Source organism: Ovis aries, chromosome 1 (assembly GCF_016772045.2).
Source record: "Ovis aries strain OAR_USU_Benz2616 breed Rambouillet chromosome 1, ARS-UI_Ramb_v3.0, whole genome shotgun sequence".
In the NCBI taxonomy this organism is placed as follows: domain Eukaryota; kingdom Metazoa; phylum Chordata; class Mammalia; order Artiodactyla; family Bovidae; genus Ovis; species Ovis aries.
In genome coordinates, this window is record NC_056054.1 from 102,042,985 (window position 1) to 102,059,020 (window position 16,036).

Sequence of the window (16,036 nt, forward strand, 5' to 3'; positions counted from 1 at the left end):
TCGCCAATTTGTCTTCTGTCATCACCCCTGGGATCCGGTCTTTGCTCCCTAAGGTGGTGTCTCTCTTCAATCTGGGGTTCAGGACCCAGGTCTCTCACTGGGTTTCCCTCATCATCCCTTGACAAGGCGATCTGGTCTCTCTGTTGGATCCTTTCATCCTGTCTTGGAGCTCGTCGCGACTCCCTGTCTTGGCTTCTCTCATCATTTGCAATTTCTGTTCTCACATCTCTTACTTGGAGTCTCCTCTCATCCCTTGGTGTTAGGGTTTGTTCTCTTACGCCACGTCTCTCATCTTCTGCTGAAGGTGGTCTCTGGTCCCTAATTTGTCTTCTGTCATCACCCCTGGGATCCGGTCTCTGCTCCCTAAGGTGGTGTCTCTCTTCAATCTGGGGTTCACGACCAAGGTCTCTCACTGGGTTTCCTTCACCATCCCTTGACAAGGGGATCTTGGTCTCTGTGTTGGATCCTTTCATCCTGTCTTGGAGCTGGTCTCTGCTCCCTGTCTTGGCTTCTCTCATCATTTCCAAGATCAGGTCTCACCTCTCTTACTTGGAGTCTCCTCTCATCCCTTGGTGTTAGGGTTTGTTCTCTTACGCCACGTCTCTCATCTTCTGTTGAAGGTGGTCTCTGGTCTCCAATTTGTCTTCTGTCATCACCCCTGGGATCCGGTCTTTGCTCCCTAAGGTGGTGTCTCTCATCAATCTGGGGTTCAGGACCCAGGTCTCTCACTGGGTTTCCCTCATCATCCCTTGACAAGGGGATCTGGTCTCTGTGTTGGATCCTTTCATCCTGTCTTGGAGCTCGTCGCGACTCCCTGTCTTGGCTTCTCTCATCATTTGCAATTTCTGTTCTCACATCTCTTACTTGGAGTCTCCTCTCATCCCTTGGTGTTAGGGTTTGTTCTCTTACACCAAGTCTCTCATCTTCCGTTGAAGGTGGTCTCTGGTCGCCAATTTGTCTTCTGTCATCACCCCTGGGATCCGGCCTCTGTTCCCTCAGGTGGTGTCTCTCATCAATCTGGGGTTCAGGACCCAGGTCTCTCACTGGGTTTCTCCTATCATCCCTTGACAAGGGGATCTGGTCTCTGTGTTGGATCCTTTCATCCTGTCCTGGAGCTGGTCTCTGCTCCCTGTCTTGGCTCCTCTCATCATTTCCAAGATCAGGTCTCACCTCTCTTACTTGGAGTCTCCTCTCATCCCTTGGTGTTAGGGTTTGTTCTCTTACGCCAAGTCTCTCATCTTCTGTTGAAGGTGGTCTCTGGTCGCCAATTTGTCTTCTGTCATCACCCCTGGGATCCGGTCTTTGCTCCCTAAGGTGGTGTCTCTCTTCAATCTGGGGTTCAGGACCCAGGTCTCTCACTGGGTTTCCCTCATCATCCCTTGACAAGGCGATCTGGTCTCTCTGTTGGATCCTTTCATCCTGTCTTGGAGCTCGTCGCGACTCCCTGTCTTGGCTTCTCTCATCATTTGCAATTTCTGTTCTCACATCTCTTACTTGGAGTCTCCTCTCATCCCTTGGTGTTAGGGTTTGTTCTCTTACGCCACGTCTCTCATCTTCTGCTGAAGGTGGTCTCTGGTCCCTAATTTGTCTTCTGTCATCACCCCTGGGATCCGGTCTCTGCTCCCTAAGGTGGTGTCTCTCTTCAATCTGGGGTTCACGACCAAGGTCTCTCACTGGGTTTCCTTCACCATCCCTTGACAAGGGGATCTGGTCTCTGTGTTGGATCCTTTCATCCTGTCTTGGAGCTGGTCTCTGCTCCCTGTCTTGGCTTCTCTCATCATTTCCAAGATCAGGTCTCACCTCTCTTACTTGGAGTCTCCTCTCATCCCTTGGTGTTAGGGTTTGTTCTCTTACGCCACGTCTCTCATCTTCTGTTGAAGGTGGTCTCTGGTCTCCAATTTGTCTTCTGTCATCACCCCTGGGATCCGGTCTTTGCTCCCTAAGGTGGTGTCTCTCATCAATCTGGGGTTCAGGACCCAGGTCTCTCACTGGGTTTCCCTCATCATCCCTTGACAAGGGGATCTGGTCTCTGTGTTGGATCCTTTCATCCTGTCTTGGAGCTCGTCGCGACTCCCTGTCTTGGCTTCTCTCATCATTTGCAATTTCTGTTCTCACATCTCTTACTTGGAGTCTCCTCTCATCCCTTGGTGTTAGGGTTTGTTCTCTTACGCCAAGTCTCTCATCTTCCGTTGAAGGTGGTCTCTGGTCGCCAATTTGTCTTCTGTCATCACCCCTGGGATCCGGCCTCTGTTCCCTCAGGTGGTGTCTCTCATCAATCTGGGGTTCAGGACCCAGGTCTCTCACTGGGTTTCTCCTATCATCCCTTGACAAGGGGATCTGGTCTCTGTGTTGGATCCTTTCATCCTGTCCTGGAGCTGGTCTCTGCTCCCTGTCTTGGCTCCTCTCATCATTTCCAAGATCAGGTCTCACCTCTCTTACTTGGAGTCTCCTCTCATCCCTTGGTGTTAGGGTTTGTTCTCTTACGCCAAGTCTCTCATCTTCTGTTGAAGGTGGTCTCTGGTCGCCAATTTGTCTTCTGTCATCACCCCTGGGATCCGGTCTTTGCTCCCTAAGGTGGTGTCTCTCTTCAATCTGGGGTTCAGGACCCAGGTCTCTCACTGGGTTTCCCTCATCATCCCTTGACAAGGCGATCTGGTCTCTCTGTTGGATCCTTTCATCCTGTCTTGGAGCTCGTCGCGACTCCCTGTCTTGGCTTCTCTCATCATTTGCAATTTCTGTTCTCACATCTCTTACTTGGAGTCTCCTCTCATCCCTTGGTGTTAGGGTTTGTTCTCTTACGCCACGTCTCTCATCTTCTGCTGAAGGTGGTCTCTGGTCCCTAATTTGTCTTCTGTCATCACCCCTGGGATCCGGTCTCTGCTCCCTAAGGTGGTGTCTCTCTTCAATCTGGGGTTCACGACCAAGGTCTCTCACTGGGTTTCCTTCACCATCCCTTGACAAGGGGATCTGGTCTCTGTGTTGGATCCTTTCATCCTGTCTTGGAGCTGGTCTCTGCTCCCTGTCTTGGCTTCTCTCATCATTTCCAAGATCAGGTCTCACCTCTCTTACTTGGAGTCTCCTCTCATCCCTTGGTGTTAGGGTTTGTTCTCTTACGCCACGTCTCTCATCTTCTGTTGAAGGTGGTCTCTGGTCTCCAATTTGTCTTCTGTCATCACCCCTGGGATCCGGTCTTTGCTCCCTAAGGTGGTGTCTCTCATCAATCTGGGGTTCAGGACCCAGGTCTCTCACTGGGTTTCCTCATCATCCCTTGACAAGGGGATCTGGTCTCTGTGTTGGATCCTTTCATCCTGTCTTGGAGCTCGTCGCGACTCCCTGTCTTGGCTTCTCTCATCATTTGCAATTTCTGTTCTCACATCTCTTACTTGGAGTCTCCTCTCATCCCTTGGTGTTAGGGTTTGTTCTCTTACGCCAAGTCTCTCATCTTCTGTTGAAGGTGGTCTCTGGTCGCCAATTTGTCTTCTGTCATCACCCCTGGGATCCGGTCTCTGTTCCCTCAGGTGGTGTCTCTCATCAATCTGGGGTTCAGGACCCAGGTCTCTCACTGGGTTTCTCCTATCATCCCTTGACAAGGGGATCTGGTCTCTGTGTTGGATCCTTTCATCCTGTCCTGGAGCTGGTCTCTGCTCCCTGTCTTGGCTCCTCTCATCATTTCCAAGATCAGGTCTCACCTCTCTTACTTGGAGTCTCCTCTCATCCCTTGGTGTTAGGGTTTGTTCTCTTACGCCAAGTCTCTCATCTTCTGTTGAAGGTGGTCTCTGGTCGCCAATTTGTCTTCTGTCATCACCCCTGGGATCCGGTCTTTGCTCCCTAAGGTGGTGTCTCTCTTCAATCTGGGGTTCAGGACCCAGGTCTCTCACTGGGTTTCCTCATCATCCCTTGACAAGGCGATCTGGTCTCTGTTGGATCCTTTCATCCTGTCTTGGAGCTCGTCGCGACTCCCTGTCTTGGCTTCTCTCATCATTTGCAATTTCTGTTCTCACATCTCTTACTTGGAGTCTCCTCTCATCCCTTGGTGTTAGGGTTTGTTCTCTTACGCCACGTCTCTCATCTTCTGCTGAAGGTGGTCTCTGGTCCCTAATTTGTCTTCTGTCATCACCCCTGGGATCCGGTCTCTGCTCCCTAAGGTGGTGTCTCTCTTCAATCTGGGGTTCACGACCAAGGTCTCTCACTGGGTTTCCTTCACCATCCCTTGACAAGGGGATCTGGTCTCTGTGTTGGATCCTTTCATCCTGTCTTGGAGCTGGTCTCTGCTCCCTGTCTTGGCTTCTCTCATCATTTCCAAGATCAGGTCTCACCTCTCTTACTTGGAGTCTCCTCTCATCCCTTGGTGTTAGGGTTTGTTCTCTTACGCCACGTCTCTCATCTTCTGTTGAAGGTGGTCTCTGGTCTCCAATTTGTCTTCTGTCATCACCCCTGGGATCCGGTCTTTGCTCCCTAAGGTGGTGTCTCTCATCAATCTGGGGTTCAGGACCCAGGTCTCTCACTGGGTTTCCCTCATCATCCCTTGACAAGGGGATCTGGTCTCTGTGTTGGATCCTTTCATCCTGTCTTGGAGCTCGTCGCGACTCCCTGTCTTGGCTTCTCTCATCATTTGCAATTTCTGTTCTCACATCTCTTACTTGGAGTCTCCTCTCATCCCTTGGTGTTAGGGTTTGTTCTCTTACGCCAAGTCTCTCATCTTCCGTTGAAGGTGGTCTCTGGTCGCCAATTTGTCTTCTGTCATCACCCCTGGGATCCGGCCTCTGTTCCCTCAGGTGGTGTCTCTCATCAATCTGGGGTTCAGGACCCAGGTCTCTCACTGGGTTTCTCCTATCATCCCTTGACAAGGGGATCTGGTCTCTGTGTTGGATCCTTTCATCCTGTCCTGGAGCTGGTCTCTGCTCCCTGTCTTGGCTCCTCTCATCATTTCCAAGATCAGGTCTCACCTCTCTTACTTGGAGTCTCCTCTCATCCCTTGGTGTTAGGGTTTGTTCTCTTACGCCAAGTCTCTCATCTTCTGTTGAAGGTGGTCTCTGGTCGCCAATTTGTCTTCTGTCATCACCCCTGGGATCCCGGTCTTTGCTCCCTAAGGTGGTGTCTCTCTTCAATCTGGGGTTCAGGACCCAGGTCTCTCACTGGGTTTCCCTCATCATCCCTTGACAAGGCGATCTGGTCTCTGTGTTGGATCCTTTCATCCTGTCTTGGAGCTCGTCGCGGCTCCCTGTCTTGGCTTCTCTCATCATTTGCAATTTCTGTTCTCACATCTCTTACTTGGAGTCTCCTCTCATCCCTTGGTGTTAGGGTTTGTTCTCTTACGCCACGTCTCTCATCTTCTGCTGAAGGTGGTCTCTGGTCCCTAATTTGTCTTCTGTCATCACCCCTGGGATCCGGTCTCTGCTCCCTAAGGTGGTGTCTCTCTTCAATCTGGGGTTCACGACCAGGTCTCTCACTGGGTTTCCTTCACCATCCCTTGACAAGGGGATCTGGTCTCTGTGTTGGATCCTTTCATCCTGTCTTGGAGCTGGTCTCTGCTCCCTATCTTGGCTCTCTCATCATTTCCAAGATCAGGTCTCACCTCTCTTACTTGGAGTCTCCTCTCATCCCTTGGTGTTAGGGTTTGTTCTCTTACGCCACGTCTCTCATCTTCTGTTGAAGGTGGTCTCTGGTCTCCAATTTGTCTTCTGTCATCACCCCTGGGATCCGGTCTTTGCTCCCTAAGGTGGTGTCTCTCATCAATCTGGGGTTCAGGACCCAGGTCTCTCACTGGGTTTCCCTCATCATCCCTTGACAAGGGGATCTGGTCTCTCTGTTGGATCCTTTCATCCTGTCTTGGAGCTCGTCGCGACTCCCTGTCTTGGCTTCTCTCATCATTTGCAATTTCTGTTCTCACATCTCTTACTTGGAGTCTCCTCTCATCCCTTGGTGTTAGGGTTTGTTCTCTTACGCCAAGTCTCTCATCTTCCGTTGAAGGTGGTCTCTGGTCGCCAATTTGTCTTCTGTCATCACCCCTGGGATCCGGTCTCTGTTCCCTCAGGTGGTGTCTCTCATCAATCTGGGGTTCAGGACCCAGGTCTCTCACTGGGTTTCTCCTATCATCCCTTGACAAGGGGATCTGGTCTCTGTGTTGGATCCTTTCATCCTGTCCTGGAGCTGGTCTCTGCTCCCTGTCTTGGCTCCTCTCATCATTTCCAAGATCAGGTCTCACCTCTCTTACTTGGAGTCTCCTCTCATCCCTTGGTGTTAGGGTTTGTTCTCTTACGCCAAGTCTCTCATCTTCTGTTGAAGGTGGTCTCTGGTCGCCAATTTGTCTTCTGTCATCACCCCTGGGATCCGGTCTCTGTTCCCTCAGGTTGTGTCTCTCATCAATCTGGGGTTCAGGACCCAGGTCTCTCACTGGGTTTCCCTCATCATCCCTTGACAAGGGGATCTGGTCTCTGTGTTGGATCCTTTCATCCTGTCTTGGAGCTCGTCGCGGCTCCCTGTCTTGGCTTCTCTCATCATTTGCAATTTCTGTTCTCACATCTCTTACTTGGAGTCTCCTCTCATCCCTTGGTGTTAGGGTTTGTTCTCTTACGCCAAGTCTCTCATCTTCCGTTGAAGGTGGTCTCTGGTCGCCAATTTGTCTTCTGTCATCACCCCTGGGATCCAGTCTCTGTTCCCTCAGGTGGTGTCTCTCATCAATCTGGGGTTCAGGACCCAGGTCTCTCACTGGGTTTCTCCTATCATCCCTTGACAAGGGGATCTGGTCTCTGTGTTGGATCCTTTCATCCTGTCCTGGAGCTGGTCTCTGTTCCCTATCTTGGCTCCTCTCATCATTTCCAAGATCAGGTCTCACCTCTCTTACTTGGAGTCTCCTCTCATCCCTTGGTGTTAGGGTTTGTTCTCTTACGCCAAGTCTCTCATCTTCTGTTGAAGGTGGTCTCTGGTCGCGAATTTGTCTTCTGTCATCACCCCTGGGGTCCGGTCTTTGCTCCCTAAGGTGGTGTCTCTCATCAATCTGGGGTTCAGGACCCAGGTCTCTCACTGGGTTTCCCTCATCATCCCTTGACAAGGGGATCTGGTCTCTGTGTTGGATCCTTTCATCCTGTCTTGGAGCTCGTCGCGGCTCCCTGTCTTGGCGTCTCTCGTCATTTCCAAGATCAGGTCTCACCTCTCTTACTTGGAGTCTCCTCTCATCCCTTGGTGTTAGGGTTTGTTCTCTTATGCCAAGTCTCTCATCTTCTGTTGAAGGTGGTCTCTGGTCACCAATTTGTCTTCTGTCATCACCCCTGGGATCCGGTCTCTGTTCCCTCAGGTTGTGTCTCTCATCAATCTGGGGTTCAGGACCCAGGTCTCTCACTGGGTTTCTCCTATCATCCCTTGACAAGGGGATCTGGTCTCTGTGTTGGATCCTTTCATCCTGTCTTGGAGCTTGTCGCGGCTCCCTGTCTTGGCTTCTCTCATCATTTGCAATTTCTGTTCTCACATCTCTTACTTGGAGTCTCCTCTCATCCCTTGGTGTTAGGGTTTGTTCTCTCACTCCAAGTCTCTCATCTTCTGTTGAAGGTGGTCTCTGGTCTCCAATTTGTCTTCTGTCATCACCCCTGGGATCCGGTCTTTGCTCCCTAAGGTGGTGTCTCTCATCAGTCTGGGGTTCAGGACCCAGGTCTCTCACTGGGTTTCTCCTATCATCTCTTGACAAGGGGATCTTGTCTCTGTGTTGGCTCCTTTCATCCTGTCTTGGAGCTGGTCGTGGCTCCCTGTCTTGGCTTCTCTCATCATTTCCGAGATCAGGTCTCACATCTCTTACTTGGAGTCTCCTCTCATCCCTTGGTGTTAGGGTTTGTTCTCTTGCTGCAAGCCTCTCCTCTTCTGTTGAAGTTCGTCTCTGGTCCCCATTTTGTCTTCTCTCGTCAGCCCTGGGATCCACTACCTGCTCCCTTAGGCTGTGTCTCTCGTCATTCTGGGGTTCTGGACTCCGGCCTCTCTCTTTTCTTTTCTGGTTATCTCTTGATAAATGGATCTGGTCTCCATGTTGGAATCTTTCATACTCTCTTGAAGCTGATTTCTGCTCTCTAAGTTCACTTCCCCCATCATTTGTGTTTTCTGGACCTAGGTCTCTTACTTGTTGTTTATCATCGCTTCTAGGTTCTGAGCTCTGGTTCCTAACATGGTGTCTCTCTGTAATCCTGGGCTCTGGGTTCAGGGCTCTCACTTGGTGTTGCTCATCATTGTGTGTCACTGGGATCTGAATTCTCACTTTGTATTTCCCATTTTCCTGTGCTATTGGAGTTTGGTCACTAACTCTCAGAATCTCATCCTCTCTCAGAGGTGGTCTCTGTTCTCTAATTTGCTGTCTTCCATTAGTTTGAATATCTGAGCTCAACCCTCTCCCTGAATGTCTCTCTTCATCTGTTGGTGCTGAGATCTTAGGACTCATCTGTTGTCTCTCATCTTCTTGCAGCTCTGGTCTCAGTTCTCCAGTTTGTTGTACTTTTTTGCCTCTGACTTGTTTACTTAGTTCTCCCTTTGGGTATCTTCTCTCATTTCTTGGTTCTGAGGTCTGATCACTAACTTCTTGTGTCTCATTTCTTCTGGGTGAAGATTTATGTTCTCCAGTCTGTGTCCCACTGTTGCTTTGTTCTGGGTTCTGATTCCTTCCTTGATGGCGCCCTCCAGCTCTTGGTGTTGGTGTCCGCTCCCTACTTTGTTGTCTTGCATTATACTGGAAATCTGGGCTGTGTTGTCTCACTTGATCCCTTCCAATGTCGTTTGGCTTTGGAATCTGGTCTCTCTCTTGGTGCCTTCCAATATCCTGTGATTCTAGGGTTTGGTCTCTCGCTCCGTGAGTGTTTTCATCACTGGGCGTTGGTCTCTGCTCTCTCACTTTATGTCTCTCCACATCCTGGGACTCTCCGCCCTGATCTCTCTCTTGGAAGTTTTCTTTTTGCAGTTGCTTGCCTTCTAGTTCTGTTACTTGTTTTTCTTGAGTTACAGATCTTCTGTCCCTTTCTTTTACTTTGGGATAGAGAAGAGGTTTTATGTGTGCATAGTAGGCTGTTGTCACTGCAAACATGAGCAAAATTAATTCACTGAAATCAATTGTTTGGTCACCATCTTGATCCAGCTGCTGGAGGATTTTGTCTATTGTCTCAGAATTATTTGATTCCTATGAGAGAAAAAAAAAAAACACCCCACAACAACAAGAAAACAAGAAAAAGAAAAGAAGGAAAAACAAGAAAAGAGGTAGTATGTTCATCACTTGTTATTATTATTTTTTTCTTATTCCTTCTTTGTTACCTAGAAAATTTCTTAAGGGACACGTGAACATTCTGTTTTCTATTTTTTTTGTTCTTTTTATTAGTTACCTCGTTTAATAATGTTTTCCATGACAGTATTATGTATAGTTTCATAATTTGGAATCACAGTGAATTAAGTATTTATTCCTAACATGTATTACAAAAGCACAACATTTAAATATATATATTTTTATTATGTATTTATATACTTATTATATATTTATCACTAATGCCTCTCTCTCTCTCCAGCTCTTACTGAAGACTCTTTCATATTCAAAAGTAGGTACAAGTCACCAAAGTAGAACTCTCTCATCATTTTCGTAAGACAATAGAGGAAGTTCACCTGTTTCAGTCAAAGACAAATCCATCTATGTATACTCTGGAGTTAATTCACTTTATTTTCTAGAAGTCTGAATTGCTTTTCATAATCCCTCTTTCTCTTGACTTTTAAATATTTTAGTCTTCACTGGTTATTATACTATAACAGTATGCTTTATTAGCTGCCATATTAAAAAATCTTCTTATATACCACATTCCACATCTCCTTCTGTCTACCATCCGTCATCTTTTCTTATCATTTATCTCCAAGCTTCATGAAAGTTATCTGCGAATATCTCCACTTCTTTTCCCTTCATTCACCCTTTAATCCATGTCATCCTTGCATCCACATTTACCACCACACCAAGTGTCTTCCTTAATGCCAAACACAATGGACACTTTTCAACCCACATTGTATTTGAGCCCTCAGCTTCAATTAGCACAAATAATTAATTTTTCCTCTAGAAACATTCTCTTCTCGGATTCCGTGACCATCCTACTCTCCTGGTTTTCCTCCTATGTCTCTAACCTCCCTTTCCATTTCCTATTTTCATTTCTCCTTTTCTACTTCATCTCTAAGTATTAGAGTTGCTCAGAATTTAGCTGTGGACATTGTTCTTACCCTGTTTTTAACATTACCATGCATTCCTGTGGCTCCATACCATTAATCAGAAAATAATAATCAGATTTTTGTCCTTGGACCAGATCCCTCTTTTGAGCTCCATACTTATACATTCAGCTGCTTTGGTGACATCCCTGTGATATATCGCAGGTAGAAGAAATTGCCCAGTTTGACCAGGATCAAATCTTGAGTTTTGCAAAGGCTGAATTTAAATGCTTATGCAATATCCAAGGGAGATGCTCAGTGTATCTGAAGCTCAGGAGAGAGATCTGAACTGATGAAGTGACTGAAATCTTCAACGTACAGACAGTGGTTGAAACAAAGAGTGTTAATGAAATTACTGAGGGGAATGCATGAAGTGAGATGAGAATCCCAGAGAATATCAAGCTTTAAGTAATGCACAGAGGAAGAGGAACTTGAAATAATCCTTAGAGGAAATAGCTGGACCAGTAGGAGGAAAACCAAGAGAGGGTAATGCCACTGGATCCAATAAAACAGTCTCAAGTAACAGCGTGGACGGTCCTTACCTCCAGAGCATTTCCAAACTCTTCTTGGAGAAGTTTCTTAAGTCCTGTCTTATTCAGCCTCTGACCATCTCCATCACTCTTTGCATCAGAGAGGAAAGCATCAATGATACTGATGATGCTTCTCAGAAGACGGTGAGTCATCTTGTTTAGCCAACTGGGGTGCACCTGGAGTAGGACAAAGGATTCCCAACTTGGTTCATATTCTTGAATTGCTATAACCTCTTCTTCCTCCATATCTTGGAAGCAGATTACAGTGTAAAGATCTGACCTATTTGTAATTTCAGATGTATAGCTGGCTTTGGGAATTTGTGAAATTTGGCATTTTTAGTTTGTATTGGTTTGGTCAAAAAGTTCATTTGGATTATTCCGTAGGATGTTACAGAAAAACCCAAACAAACTTTTTTGCCAACCCAATATTTCACTTGCAATGATAATGCTTTTACTATGATCCCTAAACAGAAGAGGACAGAAACTGAACAGGATCCCTTGGCCCAGTAGCCACGAATAAATTGCATAGAAGTCACCTGGAATGAAGATATACAACTTCTGCTTCCAGCCCCTGTGGATGGTGCTAATGGGAAGGGCTGTCAACACTGTACTGCCTGACCCAGGAAGTAAAAAGCAGATCAAGAGAATCATCTGCATTAAATTATCTATTTCTTTGCACTTAATCCTATTATGATACATATCACATTGTATATTAATTGCTGTTTCTTATCTCACTCCTATAGAAATTGGAGTCTGTGAGGACCAGGACCATATCATATCTACTTCATGTTTATCTTAGTGCCTAGAATATATACCCTTTCATGCATCACAGCCTTGTCATAGTGAAGGGGCTTGTGTAACTCAGTAAAGCTATTAGCCAGGCCACCCAAGATGGACATATTATTTGTTCTAACAAAATGTGGTCCATTGGAGGAAAGAATGGAAAACCATTCCAGTATTCTTGCCACAAGAACCCCATGAACAGTATGAAAAAGCAAAAAGATATGGAGGATGAGCCCCCAGGTCAGAAGGTGTTTAAAATGCTACTGAGGAAGAGTGGAAGACAATAACTAAAAGCTCCAGAAAGAATGAAGCAGCTGGGCCAAAGTGGAAATGATGCTCAGTTGTGGATGTGTCTGGTGGTGAAAGTAAAGTCTGATGCTGTAAAGAACAATAGTGCGTAGGAAGCTGGGATTTTAAGTCCGTGAATCAAGGTAAATTGGATGTGGTCAAGCAGGAGATAAATAGAGTGCGCATCGACATCTTAGGAATCATTGAACTAAAATGGATGGGAATGGGAAAATTTAATTCAGATGACTGTTATATCTACTACTATGGGCAAGAATCTCCTAGAAAATATGGAGTAGCCCTCAGAGTTAGCAAGAGTTTGAAATGGAGTACTTGAGTGCAATCTCAAAAACGACAGAGTGATCTCAATTTGTTTCCAAGGCAAACCATTCAACATCACAATAATCCAAATCTGTGCCCCAACCACTGCTGCTGAAGAAGCTGAAGTTGAATGGCTCTATGAAGACCTACAAGACTTTCTAGACCTTCTAGAACTAACACCAAAAAATGATGTCCTTTTCATCATAGGGGATTGGAATACAAAAAGTAGGAAGTCAAGAGATACTTGGACTAACAGGCAAGTTTGGCCTTGGAGTACAAAATGAAGCAGGGCAGAGGCTAACAGAGTTTTGTCAAGAGAACACACTGGTGATAGCAAACACCCTTTGCCAACAACACAAGTGATGGCTCTACACGTGGACATCACCAGATGGTTAACACCAAAATCAGATTGATTATATTCTTTGTAGCTAAAGATGGAGAAGCTCTATAGAGTCAGCAAAAGTAAGACTTGGAGCTGATTGCAGCTCAGATCATGAGCTCCTTATTGCAAAATTCAGGCTTAAAGTGAAGAAAGTAGGGAAAATCATCAGATCATTCAGGTATGACCTAAATCAAGTCCCTTATGATTTTACAGTGGAAGTGACAAATAGATTCAAGGGATTAGATCTGGTAGACAGATTGCCTGAAGAAGTATGGACGAAGGTTTATAACATTGCACAGGAGATGGTGACCGAAACCATCCTCAAGAAAAAGAAATTGAGGAGGCTTCACAAATAGCTGAGGAAAGAAGAGAAGTGAAAGGCAAGGGAGAAAGGGAAAAATATGTCCACTCACCTAGAGCCAGACATCCTGGAATGTGAAGCCTAGTGGGCCTTAGAAAGCGTTCCTACAAACAAAGCTAGTGGAGGTGATGGAATTCCAGTTTCAAATCCTAAAAGATAATGCTGTTGAAGTGCTGTACTCAATATGCCAGCAAATTTGGAAAATTCAGCAGTGGCCACAGGACTGGAAAAGGTCAGTTTTCATTCCAATCCCAAAGAAGGGCAATGCCAAAGAATTTCAAACTGTGGTACAATTGGGCTCATTTCATATGCTAGCAAGGTAATGCTCAAAATCCTTCAAGCTAGGCTTCAGCAATGCACAGACCAAGAACTTCCAGGTGTACAAGCTGGGTTTTGAAGAGTCAGAAGAACCAGAGATCAAATTGCCAACATTTGTTGTCTCATGGAGAAAGCAAGGGAGTTTCAGAAAAACATCCACTTCAGCTTCATTGACTAAAGCCTTTGACTGTGTGGATCACAACAAACTGGAAATTTCTTAAAAAGATGGGAATACCAGACTACCTTACCTGTCTTCTGAGAAACCTGTATGCTGGTCAAGAAGTAACAGAACCAGACTTGGAACAAATGACTGGTTCAAAATTGGGAAAGGAGTACAAAGCAGTATACTGTCACTCTGCTTATTTAACTTATATGTGGAGTATATCATGCAAAATGCCAGGCTGCATGAACCACAAGCTGGAATCAAGATTGCTGGGAGAAATATTAACAAACTCAGATATGCACATGATATCAGTCTAATGTCAGAAAGTGAAGAGGAACTAAAGAGCCTCTTGATGAGGGTTAAAGAAGAGAGGCTTAAAACTCAACATTCAAAAAACTAAGATCATGGTGTCCAGGCCCATCACTTCATGGCAGACAGAAGGGGAAAATGTGGAGGCACTGACAGTTATTTTTTGGGCTCCAAAATTTCTAGGCTTCCCTGATGGCTCAGATGGTAAAGAATCTGCCTGCAATGCAGGAGACCTAGGTTTGATACCTGGGTCAGGAAGATTCCCTGGAGAAGGGAATGGCAACCCACCGCAGTATTCTTGCCTGGAGAATTCTACAGACAGAGAAAACTGGTGGGCTACAGTCCATGGAGTGGTAAAGAGTCGGACATCACTGACTGACTAACACTTTCACTTACAAAATCACTGCAGATGGTGACTGCAGCTGTGAAATTAGAAGATGCTTGCTCCTTGGCAGAAAAGCTATGACAAACATAGAGTATTAAAAAGCAGAGACATCACTTTGCCAACAGAGGTCTATGTAGTCAAAGCTATGGTTTTTCCAGTAGTCATGTATGGATGTGAGAGTTGGACCGCAAATAAGGCTGAGCATTAAAGATTTGATGCCTTTGAATTGTGGTGCTAGAGAAGAGTCTTGAAAGTCCCTTGGACAGCAAGGAGATTTAACCACTCAATCCTAAAGGAAATCGGTCCTGAATATTCACTGGACAGACTTATGCTGAAGCTGAAGCTCTAGTATTTTGGCCACCTGATGTGAAAAGTTGACTCACTGGGAAAGTCCCTGATGCTGGGAAAGATTGAAGGCAAAAGGAGAAGGGGGCAGCAGAAGATGAGATGGTTAGATAGCATCACTGACTCAATGGACATGAATCTAAGCAAATTCCAGGAGATAGTAAAGGACAGGAGAGCTTGGTGTGCTGTAGTCCTTGGGGTTGTAAAGAGTCAGATATGACTTAGCAACTGAACAATGACCACAGAACATAGTAGAAGTTCAATAAGTGTTCTATGAATGAATATATAAACAGATGAATAATTCCTAGTTTAAGGCATTTTTTGGACTAGGTCTTTGGTTCCTACACTTTGGTGTACTTTAAATTCATCAATAGGAGGGACTTTCCTGCTGGTCCAGTGGCTATGACTCCAAACTCCCAGTGCAGGGAACTGGGGTTGGATCCCTGGCCAGGGAACTAGATCCCATAGCTAAGACCCAACACAGTCAAATTTAAAAGAAACCATCACCAGGGGGGATCTTTAGAGACATAAAGACTCCAGGTCTTCCCCCCCAAAATAGGGACTCAGTAGGTAAGTATGGGGACCCTGGAGGCTACGTTTAAACTGTTCCTGGCTGACTCTGGTGCAACTTCAAGAGTCAATGACTACCTCAGCTCTGAGGTCCTTTGGCAGCCAGAAGATTTTATGATAGCAATAGTGATAAATTAACCATTTCAACAAGCATTTGTTAACTATTTCTTTTGTGCCACTGCTGTGGTGTGTTCTAGAAATAATCTAGAGATTAATAAGAAACAGTTTCTTTTCTCAGGGGATGCAGTGGCTAGAAGAGGAGAAACAGGGTTGTCACATTCAAGCCCAATAGTGGGCACCAAGCGATGACTGGAGATCAAGATAGGTACTGTCCATCAGATGTCACCCTTCTTGAAGACAATAGAGGAATATTCTTAAAATATTTGCTCTTTAGCAGAGTACACTAAGATTTTGTCCCTCTCATTCTAATAAGAACATGTCTTTGCTGGCAGTGTCATAGAATTCTCCAGAAAGGCAAAACTACAGCAGCACAGTCTGTCTATGTGAGAGTACCAAGAAAAGGAAACTCTTAGAAAAACAGAAGTAGATTTTTTTCTTGAAGGACTTACCTGAGTTGCCAAGAGAAATGGAGGACTCAGGCTGAGAGCTTGTGATACTGGGTTTAGGGATCCCAGTGCTTATATAGGGGTTTTTAATCGCACCTTTTAGCTAGACATCTTTTGCAGACAACGCCCCAGGTGTATAATGGACTGATTCATGGCCAGCCAAACCCCATTCCACCTGTTTCTTCTCCAGCGGGCCTTTTATCTCAGCATTTCCTTGAACACCACTCCTGTTTTGCATTCTCTCTCCTGAGGGACAGCTCCATCTCACACCCACTGTGTGACCAGAGCCTCATCAGAATGTGCTGTCAATGTGCTGAACTGGTCTCCAGAAAAACCCTGTGAGTCAACAGTGGCTTCATCTCCTGATGAAATAAAATATATGCATTCTTAATCTGAACCATTTCAATCCCAAACAAGGTCTCTTGCACAGTTTGCAACAGTACATTTGATTTGGCTTTGTTGAGACTGAAGTGTCCGATTACATTCAAGGCTTGCTGCCATGTGGTGACTAAACA

General features: G+C 45.8%; 1 protein-coding gene across 1 annotated transcript; it reads right to left on the bottom strand.

The window, feature by feature from the left end:
- Positions 1-5,328: 5,328 nt before the first annotated feature.
- Positions 5,329-15,574, bottom strand: LOC105613035 (trichohyalin). The gene is made up of 3 exons (XM_027975142.3): positions 15,525-15,574; positions 10,746-10,910; positions 5,329-9,148 (listed from the first exon to the last, which is right to left on the bottom strand). The coding sequence occupies exons 2-3, from the start codon at positions 10,884-10,886 to the stop codon at positions 5,447-5,449; spliced, it is 3,843 nt and encodes a 1,280-aa protein (XP_027830943.2). The 5' UTR covers positions 10,887-10,910; positions 15,525-15,574; the 3' UTR covers positions 5,329-5,446.
- Between the last annotated feature and the right edge of the window lie 462 nt (positions 15,575-16,036).